The sequence below is a fragment of the Cervus canadensis genome, chromosome 1 (assembly GCF_019320065.1).
Source record: "Cervus canadensis isolate Bull #8, Minnesota chromosome 1, ASM1932006v1, whole genome shotgun sequence".
Classification (NCBI taxonomy): domain Eukaryota; kingdom Metazoa; phylum Chordata; class Mammalia; order Artiodactyla; family Cervidae; genus Cervus; species Cervus canadensis.
The window spans coordinates 36,018,970-36,037,020 of NC_057386.1; the positions used below are offsets into that span (position 1 = coordinate 36,018,970).

General features: G+C 48.9%; 1 protein-coding gene across 1 annotated transcript in view; it reads left to right on the forward strand.

Annotated features, from left to right (window-relative positions):
* ITGAE (integrin subunit alpha E) overlaps window positions 1-18,051 on the forward strand; it is a 50,796-nt gene that overhangs the window by 23,065 nt on the left and 9,680 nt on the right. The window contains exons 13-26 of the mRNA XM_043477684.1: window positions 178-323; window positions 695-835; window positions 1,501-1,737; window positions 2,731-2,861; window positions 3,365-3,495; window positions 5,426-5,589; window positions 7,447-7,575; window positions 9,551-9,624; window positions 13,624-13,756; window positions 15,310-15,408; window positions 16,110-16,189; window positions 17,007-17,084; window positions 17,596-17,659; window positions 17,744-17,851. Coding sequence (XP_043333619.1) covers window positions 178-323; window positions 695-835; window positions 1,501-1,737; window positions 2,731-2,861; window positions 3,365-3,495; window positions 5,426-5,589; window positions 7,447-7,575; window positions 9,551-9,624; window positions 13,624-13,756; window positions 15,310-15,408; window positions 16,110-16,189; window positions 17,007-17,084; window positions 17,596-17,659; window positions 17,744-17,851 — 1,715 coding nt within the window. The remainder of the gene's footprint in view (window positions 1-177; window positions 324-694; window positions 836-1,500; window positions 1,738-2,730; window positions 2,862-3,364; window positions 3,496-5,425; window positions 5,590-7,446; window positions 7,576-9,550; window positions 9,625-13,623; window positions 13,757-15,309; window positions 15,409-16,109; window positions 16,190-17,006; window positions 17,085-17,595; window positions 17,660-17,743; window positions 17,852-18,051) is intronic.

The following is an 18,051-nucleotide window of genomic DNA, read 5'->3' on the forward strand; positions in this document are numbered from 1 at the left end:
TCTGTGTGGCGGAGCACATGGGTAAGTGGGAGCCACCACTGATGATTTTTAAGAGGATGAGATAGTGTCTCCAGTTTTGCCCCGCTGCCCAAGCTACTTGGAAGGCCTGACTGGGAAGGTGGGGAAGAGTGGCCTGGTGGGAGGTCCCGATCACAATGCCACCACCCCACCCCGCAGGTTACTCAGTGGCCGTGCTGCACAAGGAGAGTGGCCTCTCCTATCTGGCGGGGGCCCCACGGCACAAGCAGCGGGGGGCTGTGTTTGAGCTCCAGAATGTGGGCAGAGAGACCAACAACTTCGTGCCAGTGCTGGAGGGCGAGCAGGTACCTGTTGGAGAAGGAACCCCCTCGCCACCATTATTATCGATGGGGATCCAAAGACTCCAGAGGGAAAGGAGTGGGCTCCAGGGCACACAGCAGGTGGGGGACCCCGTCTGAGCAGAACTCAGCCTCAGCCCCGGCTCTGTGTGCCTGAGTGCCAGCTGGTTTTCCCCATCGTGGGGGATCCAGCTGTGTTCACTCAGCCTCCTTTGTTATTCCAGTGAACATGCTGACCTGGTCTGACCCAAATCTGATGGTCCAGGAAGAACACGAGCAGGGGTCTAGACTTGCCGAGGGGTCTGGTGGTGGTGGTGGCAGTGGGGGTGGGGGGGTCCCTGGCACTCCCCATGAGCTGCAATCCCCCTGGCCTGTAGTTGGGATCCTATTTTGGCTCCGAGCTGTGCCCTGTGGATGTCGACATGGATGGCATCACAGACTTGCTGCTGGTGGCGGCCCCGTTTTACCACATTCAAGGAGAGGAGGGCAGAGTCTACATGTACCGTGTGAACAAGCAGGTTAGAGATCTCCGTCTTCACAAGGTGGCTGAGGCTGTGGCCGCTCAGCCTGGGGCTGAGGTGACAGAGGCTGGAGGCGCCCTGGCCCTGCCTGGCACTGGAGGGCGGTGATGGGGAGCTCAGGGTGGATGGCTGCCTGGTGGGGTGGCTGCTCCCCTCCATCCCCTCCCCCTCTTTCTTATTTTCCCCACCCCACCATCTCATGTTAATGATGATGACATTCCACATAGCTGCACAGTTGACAAAGCATGTTTTATTTGTGATCTCAGTTGTTTCTCATAGTAACTGTGGGAGGTGGCTGTCACTCCCATTTTACAGATGAGGAAGCTGAGGCTCAGTGATGTTTGAGACTTTCCCCAGTTTACAGAGCCAGTGTGTGATGGAGCCAAGCCAAGAAGCCAGGCCTCCTGATCACCAGTCCAGTACCCCAATTGTGGGAGCAGAGGGGCGAAGCTCTGGGTCCTGGACTGCAAGGCAGCAGGACCCCAGCTTCACCATTCACTCACTGTGTAAACTTGGGAAGGTCTCTTGCCTTTTCTGAGCCTCAGACTCCTGGCTGGAGAGTCAGAATCAATGAGTCTTTGAGCCTGCCTCCCAGGGTGGCAGTGGGGTGGGACCTCACTGCCTCCCTGTCTTGAGGGCTGAGCTGCCTCTCTGCCTTACAGAATGGCTCCTTCTCCTTGGCACGCATGCTGAGTGGGCACCCCAGGCTAACTTATGCCCGATTTGGCTTTGCCATGGCAACAGTGGGGGATATCAGTCAGGATAAGCTCACAGACGTGGCCATTGGGGCCCCCCTGGAGGACTTTGAGGCAGACGATGGTGCAGGCTTTGGCAGTGTGTACATCTACAATGGACGTGCTACCAACCAGCTGAATGACCTCTCTCCCAACCAGCCACAGGTGACCTCTTGCCTCTACTCTGGGACTTTGATCTTCCTCAGATATGAGGGCCTGAGACCCGAGCCAGCTCCTGTCCTAAGTGTCAGGCAGGTCCCAGGGGGTTGAGACAGCCCAGGGGGGACAGAAGTCACTGGGAGGTTCTCACCTCCGCATCCTTCCAGTGGGGCTAGAGGTTGTGGCAATATCTATCTTCTTTCCTGAACTATGACTGTCTCCTTCTTTGGCATTCCTGACCTTGGACCTGCCCCAGATCCTCTTTCCTCTCTCTGTCCCTTCTCTGGCTCCTGTCCCCACACTGCCCCCCGCCCCACCCCATTGCATAACCCTCACCCCCCTCGACTCCATTGCCAAATTCCACACTATATCTTTTATGGGCACTGCCACCCACCTCCAGCTGCAGTTTCTCTCCAAGCTTCAGTCCTGTGTGTCCAGCTGCTCCTGAGCCCCTCCCCTGAATGGCCTCCCGCATCTCACTCCCAGGATGCCCCACTGAAAGCACCCTCTTCCCTGATACCTGCTGCTCCTCTGGGCCTCATCCCTCCACTGCTCACAGCAGAAACCTGGGCTAATCATAGACCCCCAGCTCAGCCTGTCAGCCTCCACGTCCTAAAGGTCTCACCGTCTTCCAAATCCAGCCCCTCCTGTCCATCCCCATCACCTACACCCTGACTCCTGTCTCCTCCCCATCTTCCACCCTGTGTCTACAGTGGGGTTCTGAAATGTAATTCTGTAGGCACACCCCAGCCCCACATCAGGCCTCCTGGCAACCAGTCTCCCCTTTCCCACTGCACTGACCCTTGGCTGACCCCCTGCTCTCCTTACCCTCTCGGTCAAGCCCCACCCCCTTCAAGCCTCTGTTCCAATGCCACTTCCCCTGGGAGAACCTTACTTTTTCTTCCAGTGCCTCAGTCCCTGGAGCGGGCCAATCTGTTGACTGAATAAAACGAAAGGAAACCCCTTCCCTCCCCGACACCCTGTGTTTCTCCCCCACAGAGGATCAGAGCCTCCGCAGTGGCCCCAGGACTCCAGTACTTCGGCACATCCGTGGCCGGTGGCTTAGATTTCAATGGCGATGGCCTTGCTGACATCACCGTGGGTGCGCTGGGCCGGGCGACTGTACTCCGGTAGGAGTCTGCCCTGCCTTCTGGGCAGCTTCACCCCGTTGCCCTGCCCTAAATGACCCCAAGAAGACACCAGGCACTGATGGGAGGGAGTGAATGCGCTGTTTAAGAGCATTGGCTCTGTCGAACTGGGTTTGAACCTCAGCTTGCACTTAGGTGTGTCCTTGGGCAGAATCTCTAAGTCCCAGTTTTCTCATCTATAAATGGGAATAACAATGCACCTGCTTCACAGTAGCCCCTAGTCTCTATTACCTTATCCTATTTTATTTTTAACATACCTTTTCCTGCACAGAGGATTTTCCTGTTGTTTCTTGTTTATTTGCCAGTTGCCTGTTTTCTCACCAGAGCCAGGCTTGTCTCTTTCTCTGCTATGTTCTGAGGACTCAGAAGAGCACTTGGCATATGAGAGATGATCAGTAAATATTCATTGAATGAATGAAAGAGCCAGACACCGATCCAGAAGTTCTGTGGTCACTTCTCATGTGCCCCTTTGCTGTCTTACGTAGCTCAAGACCTGTGGTTTATCTGAAGGTGTCCATGAACTTCACTCCCAAGGCACTGCCCATTGGCTTCAGCAGCAGTGTGAATGCGTCTTTGTGTTTTGAAATCAACTCTACAACCCTAGCTGCCGAATCAGGTAACAGGCAGTCTAGCTGAACCTGTCCAGTGCTGTGGTCACTCCTTGTTGACTTCAGTGGGGGAGGGGACAGAGAAAGAGGGCTGGGTAGGGTTGGGGTGTTATGAAATCCCTCTATAAGATTTTAGTTCCTTTGACCTGTTGTTGTTGTTCAGTTGCTAAGTCGTATCCAACTCTTTTTTGACCCCATGGGCTGCAGCACGCCAGGCTTCCCTGTCCTTGACCATCTCCTGGAGTTTGCTCAGATTCATGTCCATTGAGTCGGTGATGCTATCTAATCATCTCATTCACTGCTGCCCCTTTCTTCTCCTGCCCTCAATCTTTCCTGGCATCAGGGTCTTTTCCAATGAGTCAGTCCTTTGCATCAGGTGGCCAAAGTATTGGAACTTCAGCTTCAGCATCAGTCCTTCCAATGAATATTCAGGGTTGCTTTCCTTTAGGATTGACTGGTTTGATCTCCTTGCAGTCCAAGGGACTCTCGAGTTTTCTCCAACAGCACATTTTGAAAGCATCAGTTCTTTGGTGCTCCTTTGACTTTAGCTTCAGTTTAATGGGAACCGCCCCAGAAAAGGGTGACCTGTTGTTAAGTCCACATTCTGAAGGAGTCTTTCTGACCCTCTTGGGAAGAGGGGCATTGAATCCCGTCCTCGGGTTGAAGGGTTGGGTTTCTGAAAGAAGACTTGGAAAAAAGGCAGGCACCTCTCCATCTCCAGCTACTGTGCCCACGCCTGTGTGTGTGTGGTGTCTCTCCTCTTTCTCTCTGATTACATCTTCTCCCCTTCCCTCCCTCCGCCTTCTCTCTAGACCAGGGGGACTGGATAATCTACTGGAGGCCTGGCTTCCCTTCCCATCCCCTTAGCTGGTGCTGGTTGGGAGACCTTCTGGAAGGCAGAGGGTAGGCATGACTTTCACAGCCCAGGTACTTACTGCCAACCCAAGGGGTCTCCTCCAGCACAAACCCTCAGCAACAGTCCCCAGGGCTTCGTCTCTCAGTCACCATCCCCGAGAAGTCACTCTACTTCCTGCAGGTCAGAAAGCGCGCTCCCAGGTGGCCTGGCTTTCCCAAAGGAGTCCAGGGTCAAGTCTGATCATTAGAAAAGGGCAGCCCGGTCGTTTCCAGCTGTACCGGCTGAAAGTTTGGGGCCACGGAGCCTGAACAGCATCTGCTGGGAGGTCGTGTGACACTGGGCAGGTGTCCTTCACTCTCCGCGCTTGGCGTTTTGCTTTGTTTAATATTTATTTATTTTATATATTGTTGGCTGTGCTGGGTTTTCGTTGCCATGTGGCTTTTCTCTAGTTGCAGTGAGTGGGGGCGATCCTCTAGTTGTGGTGTGTGGCCTTCCCATCGTGGTGGCTTCTCCTGTTGCAGAGCACAGGCTTTGGGGCACTCAGACTTGGCTCAATAGTTGTACCACAAAGGCTTAGTTGCTCCACAGCATGTGGGATCCTCCTGGACCAGGATTGAACCCCTGTCTCCTGCATTGGCAGGCAGATTCTCTACGACTGAACCACCAGGGAAGCTGGGGCCCCCGTTTTTGTTCTCTACAGTTAGGGTGTTGGCCCAGGTAATCCACAAGGTTCTTCCAGCTCGGCTATCTTCAGCTTTTACTCTATGGTCTTTCTCTCTCCCTTCCTTGAATCTTTCCTCCTCCATATTTCCCCCCTCAATCGCAGCTTCCTCCCTAAAAGCCCTCTTCCCAAAGGGAAGACTGACTTAGCCCTGAGGATGTTCAGCCCCACGTTTGGGTCTGGGGCACTGAGGGACCCTAACCAGGGGACAGAAGACATGAGAAAAGTAACTTTGAAATGAAGAAGAAACTGGGGAAAGTGCCTGTGCGGGGGACACCAGTCAGGAGGGGCTCACGGGGGGCCCTCAGTCTAGAGTTTGACCTCCCTGGCGCAATCAGAAAGATCTGATCTTCATTCCCAGGCCTTGGTGGGACCTCTCTGAACTTCACACTGGACGTGGATGTGGTGAAGCCGAGGAAACGGCTGCAGCATTCAGACAAGAGGATGGATCAGAGCTCCCTTAGGGAGTTGGGCAGGGGGCCCCGTCTCTGTGAGTCCTTCTCGCTCATCCCCACAGACGGACAGGTGAGTGGAGGAGTTTCCAAGAGTCCAGAGGGGTCTGTTTGTACTCTTTTTTTTTTTTAGGGTTGCTTTGTTTCATTGTTTTTTTTTTTAAATTTTATTTTATACTGGAGTATAGTTGATTAACAGGGGTATCACAGTGCTAAAGAATGCGCCTGCCAGTGCAGGAGAGGCAGGAGATATGGGTTCCATCCCTGGGTCGTTGGAAAGATCCCTTGGAGAAGGAAGTGGCAACCCACTCCAGTATTCTTGCCTTGTGAATCCCATGGACAGAGGAGCCTGGGAGCTAGAGTCCATGGGGTTTGCAAAGAGTCAGACACGACTGAGCATGCACTCATAGTTGGTTAACAGGGTTGTTTTAGTTTCAGGTGTATAGCAAAATGATTCAGTTGTACATACACATATATCTGTTCTTTTTCAAGTTCTTTTCCCATTTAGATTATTGCAGACTATTAAGCAGAGTTCCCTGTGCTGTGCTATATAGTAGGTCCTTGTTGGTTATCTATTTTATTTCATTTTGGCCATGCCACGTGGCATGTGGGATCTTAGTTCCCTGACCAGGGATCGAACCTGTGTCCCTTGCAATGAAAGCTGGGAGTCTTAACCACTGGACTGCCAGGGAAGTTCCCAGAGGGGGTCTGTACTGTTGGGAAAAGAACTGAGATGCATGGAGTGAAGTACAGGGATCCATACACACAAATGAGGCAACTAAAACAACCATAATAGATCAAGAATCACATGATGGTGTGGGAGATGGGGGTTATGTTACAAGAAAACCAAGTTAAAGCAATCTACAGAGATTGAACACTAAGTAAATCTCTGAGTTTCCTAGAAACTGGACAAAAAGGGAAATCCTCTGATTGCTGCCATTTTCCTTGCTAATACATTGGGAATAACAGAGTTCCCTCTCCCATCTGATAACAACGGTGGGGCAGAAGGCCCTTATGTGAGACAACATTAGAAAACCTGAGTGAGGCAAAGTAGAAATAGAAAGACAAAAGTTGTTATTTACAAAAGTTTACTCCTGATAAGGTGCCTAGAAACCTAGGAAAAGTGTATTTGTCAGGACTCAGAGTCTGCCAGCACCCAAAACTGTGGACCTCAAAGGATCATGTATTCCAATAAACTCATAAATTATGCTTCAGACCACACATCTGTTCCAACATCAGTTCTGGTTGTTAAATGGATTAAGACTTCTAGCAAGTCTGTGACTTCCTTAAAGATAAGCATAGCTACCTTTTCCAGCCAAGACTCTTGCTCACCTATTCTCAGGTGTTCAAAGCTCCCGCCTGGAGAAAAGTCTCAATAAACAAAGAGAATGGCAAGTGGCATCCCAGGCCATCTCCTGGTCTTCAGGGTTCTTTTGTTTGTTTGTGTTGGCTGTGCACCACGTGTGATCTTAGTCCCCCCACCAGGAACTGAACCCATGACCCTTGCACTGGAAGCACGGACTCTTAACCATGGGACCTCCAGGGAAGTTCTGGTCTACAGTTTTTATTTTTCTAATATGTCCTCTGTGCCACTTCAAGAAAGATCTTTGTAAACATAGCTGAGACCATGACTCTTCCTCTTTTTGGCACCCCTTTGTTCTCTAAGTCCAAGCTGGAGTTTAACTCCTGCTGGCCAGAACCCCTCTGTGACTAGGGCAGGAACCGTAAGAAGTTAGGCCTGAGGCCATGGCAGATCAGGGGAGGTTTTCCCAGTGCTCTTGGCAGCCTGGCCTACTTGGAAGAGGCTTAGGACTCCTAGCTTAACCCCTTTCATTCTTTAATATTGGGACCACATCAAAGTTAAAAGTATTCTCTTTGTCATCTTCTCCCCCACGTCCAACTCCAACCTCGAATTCCTTGGTGACTGCAGCTGTGTCAGGAGGACTGCTTCTCCAACATCACTGTCAAGGTCAGCTACCACCTCCAGACCCCTGAGGGCCAGATGGACCAACCCCAACCAATCCTGGACTTCTATGCTGAGCCCTCCGCCATCTTCCAGGTGACTTGGCTAGGACCAGACTCCCCCAGGTGCCACCCCTGTAAAAGTCCCTGCTCCCTTATCTCCAAAGAATATTTAAGTTGGGAGGGTCTTCAGACAATGTTTAGGACCATCCCTGCACAGATGGGGATAATAGAGCTCCTGAGATGGTGTTAATTTGCTTAGGACCTCACTGGTGGGTAATACGGGTCTCCAAATGACTCCCAAGGCTGGTTCTTTTCTGTTCACAAAAGGTGCCTGCTACATATTTAATGAAGCATATGGATACTTGGCACAGGTCTCTGATAATGGTGTGGTAGAAGGCCTGTGTGGGGACTGGACTGGAGCCCATCTGCCCCGTACACAGAAAGTCACACTGGGGCTATCTCCCTTTGTAATTAATAAGTATATTATGAGGAGATGCTTTGAGATTACATTTGCGTGTGCTTAGTCACTCAGTTGTGTCCTACGCTTCGTGACCCCATGGACTATAGCCTGCCAGGCGCCTCTGTCCGTGGGATTTTTTCAGATAAGAATACTGGAGTGGGTTGCCATGCCCTCCTCCAGGGGATCTTTCTGACTCAGGGATCAGGAAACTGCATCTCCTGTGTCTTCTGTATTGCAGGTGGATTCTTGACTTGCTGACCTATGATGTATCCTGTTTAACATCCATTCAGGATTCTTATCTTAATCAATGATTACTTTGATGCTTCAACAAAGAGATTTAAAAAAAAAAATTATCTGACTGAGGAAATGGGTGAGGGGGAATTATTTGGTGTTTAGGCACATAGATGGGCTTACCAGGTGGCACAGTGGTAAAGAATCTGCTTGCCAGTGCAAGAGATGCAAGAGATGTGGGTTCAATTCCTGGGTTGGGAAGATCCCCTGGAGAAGGAAATAGCATCCCACTCTGGTATTCTTGCCTGGAGAATCCCATGGACAGAGGAGCCTGGCAGGCTATAGTCCATGGGGTCACAGAGTCAGACACGACTGAGCAGCAGCAGCAGCAAGCACAGAGATATTTCCAGAGAATGAGCTCTAGCCGGGAGCTTAGGATGTTTTAATCCTACTGAAAGAGAACAAGCTGCTTGGCTATATTAAAAGCAAAACTTAAAAAAAAAAAAAAACCCTCAGTTGTTGACCCAGTCAGATAGAGCCCCAAGCTCTGACTAATGCAATCTGCATCTCCCTTCTCTGGGCAGTGTAAATTTTCTTTCTTGCTCTGGGCTCTCACTCTAGCTCCAATCATGGAAACAGTCCTTGTGTAAAGCTACTGTGATGGTCTCTGGCTGCTGGGAAGATAAATGCAGTGATTCCCTAGGTAGGGAGCTGGCTGTGTCTCCTTCATAATAAAAAATAGACCTGCTCCTTTAGAAAATGTGACTTTGCAACCTGAGCTGGAGCTTTTCAATCTTACCTGGATCTTTTGGGCCCACTGTGATTTCTGAATTTGTTTGGTGTAGGCAAGACTGCAAGGGGGAATATTTAACCTACAGAGAAGACTAGCCATGGGGGTAGAAGAGCTCACGGGACTGAACCTTGACAATATTCGGTTAGGTACCCACCCCCCCAAATTAGTCCCCTGCTGTTCCCGCTCTGCTTAGGAGAACTAAGGAGGCTTTTCTTCATATGGTTTCACCTACCCCCAAATGTTCAGAGTAGTGACCTGTGAGTGTTGCTACTTAATTAGCATAATATGCAAGTGACAGCTACTCCCGCCATTTTACAAAGGTCACCCTGTTTTTGACCTTGGCCAGTGACCTGATGCATGGTACCTGTGTGGTGGGACCAGCACACCCCACGCCTGACAAATCCAGGAACGGCACAGTCACACCTCTCACAGCCACGTGGACACAACCTCAGCCTGTCAGCCTCACCCGCACTTCTCAGAGTCAGCGGAAGGGACACACATGTCCTAGGGAGAAGATCACGAAGCAAGGCCTCTGGGGACAGCGGGCTCCCTGGGCTGACGCTGCCCCGCTCTGTCTGCTTACAGCTGCCCTACGAGAAGAACTGCAAGAATAAGCTGTTTTGCGTCGCGGAGTTAGAGCTGGCCACCACCATCTCCCAGTGAGTTGAATCCAGTCGTCAAGGTTTCTGCAGTTAACTCTCCTCCTGAAGGCTTACCGGGCAAACCCCTCACCAGGATCACTCACTTCCTCCTCTTTTCCCTCGTAGCCCACAAAGGGCTTTTGCACTAATTGTATCATTGCTTCCCCAGCCACCCAATGAGGGAGGCAAGACAGATTTGTATTCTTATGTTATGAATTTGGGAAGAGTCAGTAGTTGCAGGCTTGCATGGGATCCCATGATCATTGGATGGACTTACACCCAGATTTCTTTCCATAACCCACTGTCCCTCACCCCTAGGACCCCCTCACTTAGAGATAACCTCTTCCCTGGCTCACCACTTAACCAAATTACTTAATTCATGACATACTTAGGGAGCATCTCCTCTATGCCCAGCACTCTAGGTGCTGGGAGATACAGGAAGTCCCTCCTTCACTTTCACAATTTTGCTTACGGAGAGAAGATAATATGTAAGTCAACTTTGTGTTGAAAAGATGTACTATGAAGAAAAAGAAGACAGGGAAGGTGGGAAGGAAGTGCCAGGGATGAGGTTGGGGTTGCGGTTTCAAACAGTGGTCCGGAAATCGCTCGTGGAGAAGGTGATGTTTGGGTTCATGGAAGAGCAGGTGGAGGAATGAACTCTGTGGGTGTCGGAAGGGAGCGCACCCGTCAGTGCCCTGAGCTGGGTGCTTGGAGGTGGAAGGAAGAGGCCAGGACACCAGAGTGAGTGGAGGGGGCTGCTATTCAGTGGCTAAGTCTTGTCTGACTCTTTGCGACCCCATGAACTGAAGCATGCCAGGCTTCTCTGTTCTTCACTATCTCCCGGAGGTTGCTCAAACTCATATCCATTGAATCGATGCCGTGTGAGGGGAGGAAAAATCACATGTGGCTCCATTTCCATGAGGACTTTTACTGTGAGCCAGGAAGTCAGAGGAATGACATGACCATGCACTTTCAGAGAATCATTCTTTTTGTGGGGTGGGGGGAGCTGCTCTCCCCCCCACATAGCTGTCTTTGTTCCTGCGCTGGGGCTCTCTAGTTCCCCTGCACCATGTGGGATCTTACTTAGTTCCCCGACTAGGGGCCAAACCCACGTCACCTGCATTGGAAGGTGGATTCTTAACCACTGGACCACCAGGGAAGTCCCAATAGGATCATTCTTGCTGCTACGTTGAGAACAGACTGTAGGAGCAGAGGTGGAGGCAGGGCGATAGTAGGGAGCTGTTGTGATAACTCGGGTGAGAAGTGATATGACTTGGGCCAGAGTGGTAGCAATGAAGGTGGTTATATTTTGCAGTTAGAGCCCGCAGGATTGGATGACAAATTGGATGTGGGGAGTGAGAGAGGGGGGCCTAAGAAGTCTTTCAGGGTTCCAGCCCGAGCATCCAGAACTGTGCAGTCCAACACAATAGCCTCTGGTCACATGTGGTTATTTAAATTGAAATGAATTAAAATTAAAGAAGATTTTAGTTCCTTAGTTGCCCTAAGCACATCTCACATGCTCAATATCCACATATGGCTAGTGGTTTTGAGCAGCACAGATATATAATAGGTCATTTCCATTACTTCAGAAGTTCTATTGGAACATGCTGAATTCTAGAATGATGCTGATGCCAAGAACTGAATTGGGAAAGCTTTTGGAAGAATGGTTTTGGAAGGCAAGGTGGGGAGGAGAGGTCATGAGCTTGGTAATTTTTTAAAATTGATTTTTATTGGAGTATAGTTGCTATACATTGTTGTGTTAGTTTCTACTCTACAGCAAAGTGACTCAGCTATACAAATACACGTATCTCCTCTTTTTTGGATTTCCCTCCCATTTGCCTTGTAATTGTCTATCATTTCTGTTGTTATTATGATTTGTTGTTGTTTAGTCGCTAAGTCGTGTCTGAATCTTTTGCAACCCCATGGACTGTAGCCCGCCAGGTTCCTCTGTCCATGCGATTTCCCAGGCATGAATATTGGAGTGGGTTGCATGAGTTTGGTTTTGGACATGTGGTGGTCTTAAAATGCCCCTTACCCCCACACCGAGTGCTGTGTGCGGAACATGGCACTGATGGCTGGTTGGCTGAGTTGGCATCTCTGAAGAAGAGCTCTGTTCTGAATCCTGAGAAACCTTTTCATAGACACTTGCAGGACTTGTGTTTCAGATGTGGATAGCTTAGCACTGCCCGTCTCAGTCATGGAGGAGCCAAGTGAAGGCTTTTGAGTGCTTTGGAATCCAGCCTAACAAGATTTGTTTCTAACAGGGAATTCATTACAGCCCCTAAAGCCCTCCCAGTCAAGTCCTTGTGGAATAGACTGTGAAACAGCTGGCCCTACATCACCCCCTAGTGTCCACAGCTGGCAGTCTCCCCTTTTTTTCCAAAGTATTGAGCCTAATCCTCAGCATCCAAATGCCTCAGTGGTTTGACCTTTTTTGTGGACGTGAATCTCCTGAAGAATCTAAGGTAAACTACAGACATTTGTCTTTAGAAGATCACACTTACAAACATAAAGCGTTTGCATTCAGGGAACTCTGAAACTGTCCCTGGACCTTGAGTTAAGAATCCCTGGTACATATTCCAGTGACTCTCAGATCTCTCTGCTGAGCTCTGAGACAGGACACCCAACTGACATTTCAATGTCGCTGCCTCCCTGTCCTCTGAGAACTTCTCATCATGTCCCCGGCTGAGCTCTGAGCCAGGACACCCAACTGACATTTCAATGTCGTTGCCTCCCTGTCCTCTGAGAACTTCTCATCATGTCCCGGACTGAGCTCATCTGGTCAGTTTCCACCCTCTGGTCTCCCACTGTGTTCTCTCCATCACGACTAGCCCCACTGGGTCATCTAAGCTGGAAACTCTGAAACTGAAACTCAGGACACATCCTCGATTCTCTTTTTTTAAAAAAAAGTTTTTTAGATTTTGGCCATGCTCATGGCATGTAGGATCCTAGTTCCCTGATCAGGGATTGAACCGACACTCTGTACTGGAAGCACTGGGCCTTAACCATTGAACTGGCAGAGGAATCCCCAACTCCTGTCTCTTTTGTGCTCTGCTTGCAAGCATGGCCTTATCACCCTCCCCGTCGCCACGACTACTGTCTCATTTCAGGTCTGTGTCATCTCCCAGATGAATCCCCACACAGGCTCTGTGACTGCCGGCTATCCTCCTCAGCTGTGATAAAAAAACAAAAATGACTCAATAAGACACAGGTCATATTACTCCCCAGAGCTGCACATTCTATTTTAAGACCTTTCAGATGGTTAGAAAGTTTCCTTCGTATTGTTAATGTGTTTCCCTGTAGATCTCAATTACTGAGAGTGGTTGTACACTCCAGGACCCCAGGATGCCTCAGCATGAAGGAAGCCCTCACCCGTCCCCACATCTTCTCTTCTCCATGCTGAACAGGCTCATGTCTTAACTCACAGCCTGTAACCTGGAAGGGCCAGGGGGATTTTGTGGTGGGAAAGCTGAGGCCAAGGCAGGGGTGGGGGGCAGCATCTGTCCCCCGCATGCTGTTTCTCTTGCGTTGAGTTTCTGGCACAAAGTCCCCCATAAATGTACGTGGAATGGATGAATTTATGTCTCAAAGTTCATTGCCTGGGGTCACAGTGAATTGGTGGTAGAAAGAGGATTTAGATCTGATTCTCCCAACTCCCTTTCAGGGCTGTTGGACCTCAGGCATGTGAGTGAGCCTCCCCTGCCTTCTGTTCCCTTCACTGCAGCACAGAGAGTAACCATACAAGTTCAGAGTTATCACCAGGATTAGCAGAGAGTGTGAGACATTTAACACAGTCCCCAACACACGGCAAATACTAAATAAATGGTCATGTCACACAGCAACTGAGGTGGGTATGGAAGTCCAGGTGCTTGCTTCTGTTGTGGGGAAGAAGATCTAGGCTAAATGTATCCTTTAGGCAATTTATCTAAGAAGTTAAGAAGGTGCTGTTGCATGGCACTGAGGTTTTCACAGATTAAATAAACTGGTAACATTTATCTCTTTGGCTGCCCTGTGCAGGCAGGAATTGGTGGTGGGTCTCACAAAAGAGCTGACCATGAACATTGGCCTGACTAACTCTGGGGAAGATTCCTACATGACAAGAGTGGCTTTGAATTTCCCCAGAAACCTGCAGTTTAAGAGGATACAGAAGGTAACTATGATAACAGTTTTGGAACCACATGGCTCATGACTTTCCCTTCCCGCATCTCTGCTTGGTTATGGAAACCTCCTAACTCTGCCTCCTGCCTCATCCTCGTTCATCCAATAAATGATAATTAACTAGACAAATCCCCTCTAATCCAACAATAAGCCATGGATCCAGTCATATCATTCTCTGCCTTAAACATCAATGGTGCTATTTTGCCACCCAATCAGTCCTTCTGCCTGCAGTCTTTCTTAACTAGAGTTCTGAGAGAGAAATAATCTATAATAAATTAGCTTGACTGGAAAGTAAAAGTCTGCTCCGCCTTTCATCAGCCTGGGAGCACAGACTCAAAGCCAGCTGCAAGATACCAGAAAACAGTATTTCTCCCAAGGACACCCTGCAGCTGTAAAGTATTGTAACACTGAAATATTTTGCTCTCTAAAATCATAGGCAGTCAGAAACTTTGCTGTTTGAAGTTATATCTGTAATTATGAAACCATCTTACTGTTGCCTGGAGAATCTAAACTGTTTTGACAAAGAGAAGCATTCTCATTTTCCATCTGAGACTTGAAACTTCAGATAAAATGTTTCTCTACACAGCTTTTCACATTCACCTGAATGGATTCCAAGAAAATGGCTCTTTGGGTCCACTTTGCAGCCCAGAATTGATGTTGAGTGGCCCTTTTACACATAACCCTCGCTTTTTCTTTTTTCCCATATGGACCATTTTTAGTCTTTATGGAATTTGTTACAATATTGCTTCTGTTTCATGTTTTGGTTGTTTGCCTGCAAGGCATGTGAGATCTTGGCTCCCTGACCAGGGATCAAACCTGCACCCCCTGCATCTGAAGGCAAAATCTTAACCACTGGACCATGAGGGAAGTCCCATCCCTGCTTTATTTTGAGCCTATAAAACACTGCTTTGTTTATATTTCCCCAAATTCTAACTTTCCCCAGAATCTTTTAATAACTATCTTTTCCTTTGTTTGGTGAGATACACCACAGTGCAGTTTTCCTCACTCTAATGAGTCAACAAACCTGGCTTTGTCTTACACGGGTGTGTCCCTGGTGGTTTGAGGCTGTTTGAGCTAGGATAGCACCCATTACATGCCATGATCTCCTAAGCATCTAGAAAGGAACTAGACCCACCATCCTTGGGAGAATTAAAAAAACAGTGGTCGCTCAGTCATTTTCCATATTCAGTGGTCCAGATGAGGAAGCATGGCTGAAAAAGGCTGTGTGGCAATGCAGGGGGCCTTCCATTGGTCCAAGGTTCAGTTCAACTGTCTCCTTCCCCAGGAAGACTGATTCCTCCTGGTTGGACCTCATCTTTCTCTACTGCTTGTTTCTGTGCTGCTCTCCCAGAACCCCTCCTGAGGCCTTGTGTTTAAATTTGTCACCTATCTGGTACTGAGCCCTTCTGCCCAACTTGTGGAGACGAGGACAAAGACTGGCTTATTTGCATCCCCAGCTCCTAGCAGGGTGTCTGGCATGTTGTTGTGAGGAAACTGAACCTTTTCTTTTTTTTTGCCTTTTCAAAACCACTTCTGTGTTAACAGCCTCCTTCTCCAGACATTCAGTGCGGTGACCCTAAGCCAACTGCTTCTTTCCTGGTCATGAACTGCAAGATTGGTCACCCCGTCCTCAAGAGATCATCTGTGAGTCTTTTTCTTTTTTTTTCTATTTATTTGGCTGCTCTGGGTCTTAGTTGTGGCATGCAGGATCTTTTAGTTGCAGCACTTGGGATCTAGTTCCCTGACCAGGGATGGAATCCTGGCCCCCTGCATTGGGAGCTCAGAGTCTTAGCCACTGGACCACCAGGGAAGACCTATGAGTCTGTTTTGATTAGCTGACTCTTCTCAGTCCCCTAGGGCTGGTGTTTTCTACTTCCCAGGCTCATTAGAATCTCCCGGTTGCAGTGTCCACACTTTCCTTGACTATATCGTCATCTGTAACAGCGTAAAGCTGCCCAGTGTGCTCTGGAAGTAGGGAGCAGTGGAGGTGAGGGTACAGTCACTGAGACAAGGTTGGCTCACCCCGGTACAGCAGAGGGAAGCTGGGGGTGGTCTGGAAGGTTATTAGCCCTGAGGGAAGGCCTTGACCTGCTACTGATGATCTCTGTGCTGCGGGAGACCTCTCAAGAGGCTTCCTTGGCTGTAAAAGGGGAATAGTGCTGTCTGCCCTGCTCACCCCATCCTGACACTGTGTTATGTGGAATAAAAGGAACTTGAAGCATGCTGTGCTATAGAAGCATGGAGTATTGAATTACATTTTCCAGGTCTGTTTAGTTAATAGGAAGCAGTTTGAATTGTGAGTGGTATAAATGGGAATCAATCCACTTTTTTTTTTGTTTAACTAGGCAAACTTTTCGTTAGTCTGGCAGCTGGAGGAGAGTGTCTTTCCAAACAGGACAGCCGACATCACTGTGATGGTCACCAAGTAAGTCATCCCTGGGTCAAGGGAGCCTGGGCTGTGGTCTTGCAAGAAGGCTCCCTCCCACGCGTGTGCGTGAGCTATGACTCCTCACTGCCCCAGAAGGGAAGCCTCAGGGAGCCCCAGGAAGGCACCTGTGTCCCCACAGTGACCTGGCTTTCCCTTGTTATCAGAGATACTTAAAATATTCCTTTATTGACAAAGTAAAACTATGGTATAGTCTGGCAGACTGAGTTTTGCACTGGAGTGCTCATTTTGGTTCATCTAACCTCAGAGATCCTCTGTCTTCTGCAAAACCTCTATGTTTGGGGTAAGGTGGGGTACACAGTTGGTAAAGTTCTCAAACAGGGGTGATTCTACTCCCAGGCGCAGTATCTGAAGGCATTTTTGATTGGCATGAATTTGGTGGGGGGTGTTATTGACATCTAGGGGGTAGAGACCTGGGATGTTAACATCCTACAATATATAGGACAGCCACTCATAAAGACTTTCCTGGCGCTATATGTCAATATTGTCAAGGCTGAGAAACACTGTCTTTTTGGGCACACTGTGCAACACGCAGGATCTTAGTTCCCCGACCAGGAATTGGAACTCATGCCCCCTGCATTGGTAGCGTGGAGTCTTAACCACTGGACTGGCAGAGAAGTCCTGGAGAAACCCTTTTAAAATCAGTGTTTCTCCACGTCTGGTCTTCCAGCAAGTCTTCTGCACTCGGTTTATCTCCGAGTCTTTTCTATCTGACCCCCAGTGATCCTGGGGAGCCAAGGTAAGCAGCCATGTATACAAAGCAGGGGTGCTATAAACTGACACTCTTATTTCCTAGTTCCAATGAAAGAAGGTCTTTGGTCAATAAAACTCACAGCCTTCAAATCAAACATGCCTTCATTGCGGTTCTTCCCAAGTAAGTACTTCCGGGGGGCCCCACACCTGTGGGACAGCTTCAGGCATTTTGTGGGTGGGTCTAGTGGTCAGGGTGGATGTGGGCATTGCCCTTCCCTGAGAGGAGGCTGCTTAGAACCCAGGCTCCCATTGATCTCTAGGGCACTAACTGTTAGGTCCTAGAAACCTTGTGGCTGTAATCAAAGGAGGAACAGTGCCAATAGGTCTTGATACCAAAGGGAACTGATGGGATGCTAAGGAGGGAAGAGAGGACTTAAGGGATTGGGAAGAAAGGAAGAGAAAAAGTAAGGCCCCCCTGAGGAATGATACAGACACAGAAGCAGCCTGAAGAGACCGAATTCAAATATTCTAACCTGATTCCAACTGCCCCACCACTGCTCAACATTTTGCTATTCAACATTGATCTCTCTTAAGAATCAGGGGCCCTTTTAGTGTATCCAATTGATAGCACTAAGATTTATTTAAAATGAGAAAGGGGCCCTGAGGCCTAACCCATGTCCTCTCAACTGCAGACCCTCAGTGACGTACATGAACATAAACCAGGGGTCTTCCCACCACAAAGAGTTCCTCTTCAACGTAAGTGCTCTGCTTATCATCGCAAAGCCAACAGGTGGGAAAACAACACCAGCCGTGACTTTCTGCTTGGATTTTACCTTGTAGATACATGGGGAGAACCTCTTTGGAGCCGAGTTCCAGCTGCAAATTTGTGTTCCAGTTAAATTACGAGGTCTCCAGTTCCTAACAGTGACGAACCTGACCAAGACTCAGGTACATAGAGGCGGTTCTATATCACGATCACATCTCTTTCCAGAGTGACTATGGATTCGCAAAGGTATAAAAACTAGAACTCTAGAAAAAGATGAGTTAACCTCGGAATGCATTTTAGGAGTAAATTACCCAAGTCATATTCATAAGGAATATTAACTATTCAGCCCAAACTGACATTTCAATTTTTCTTCCCTTGATGA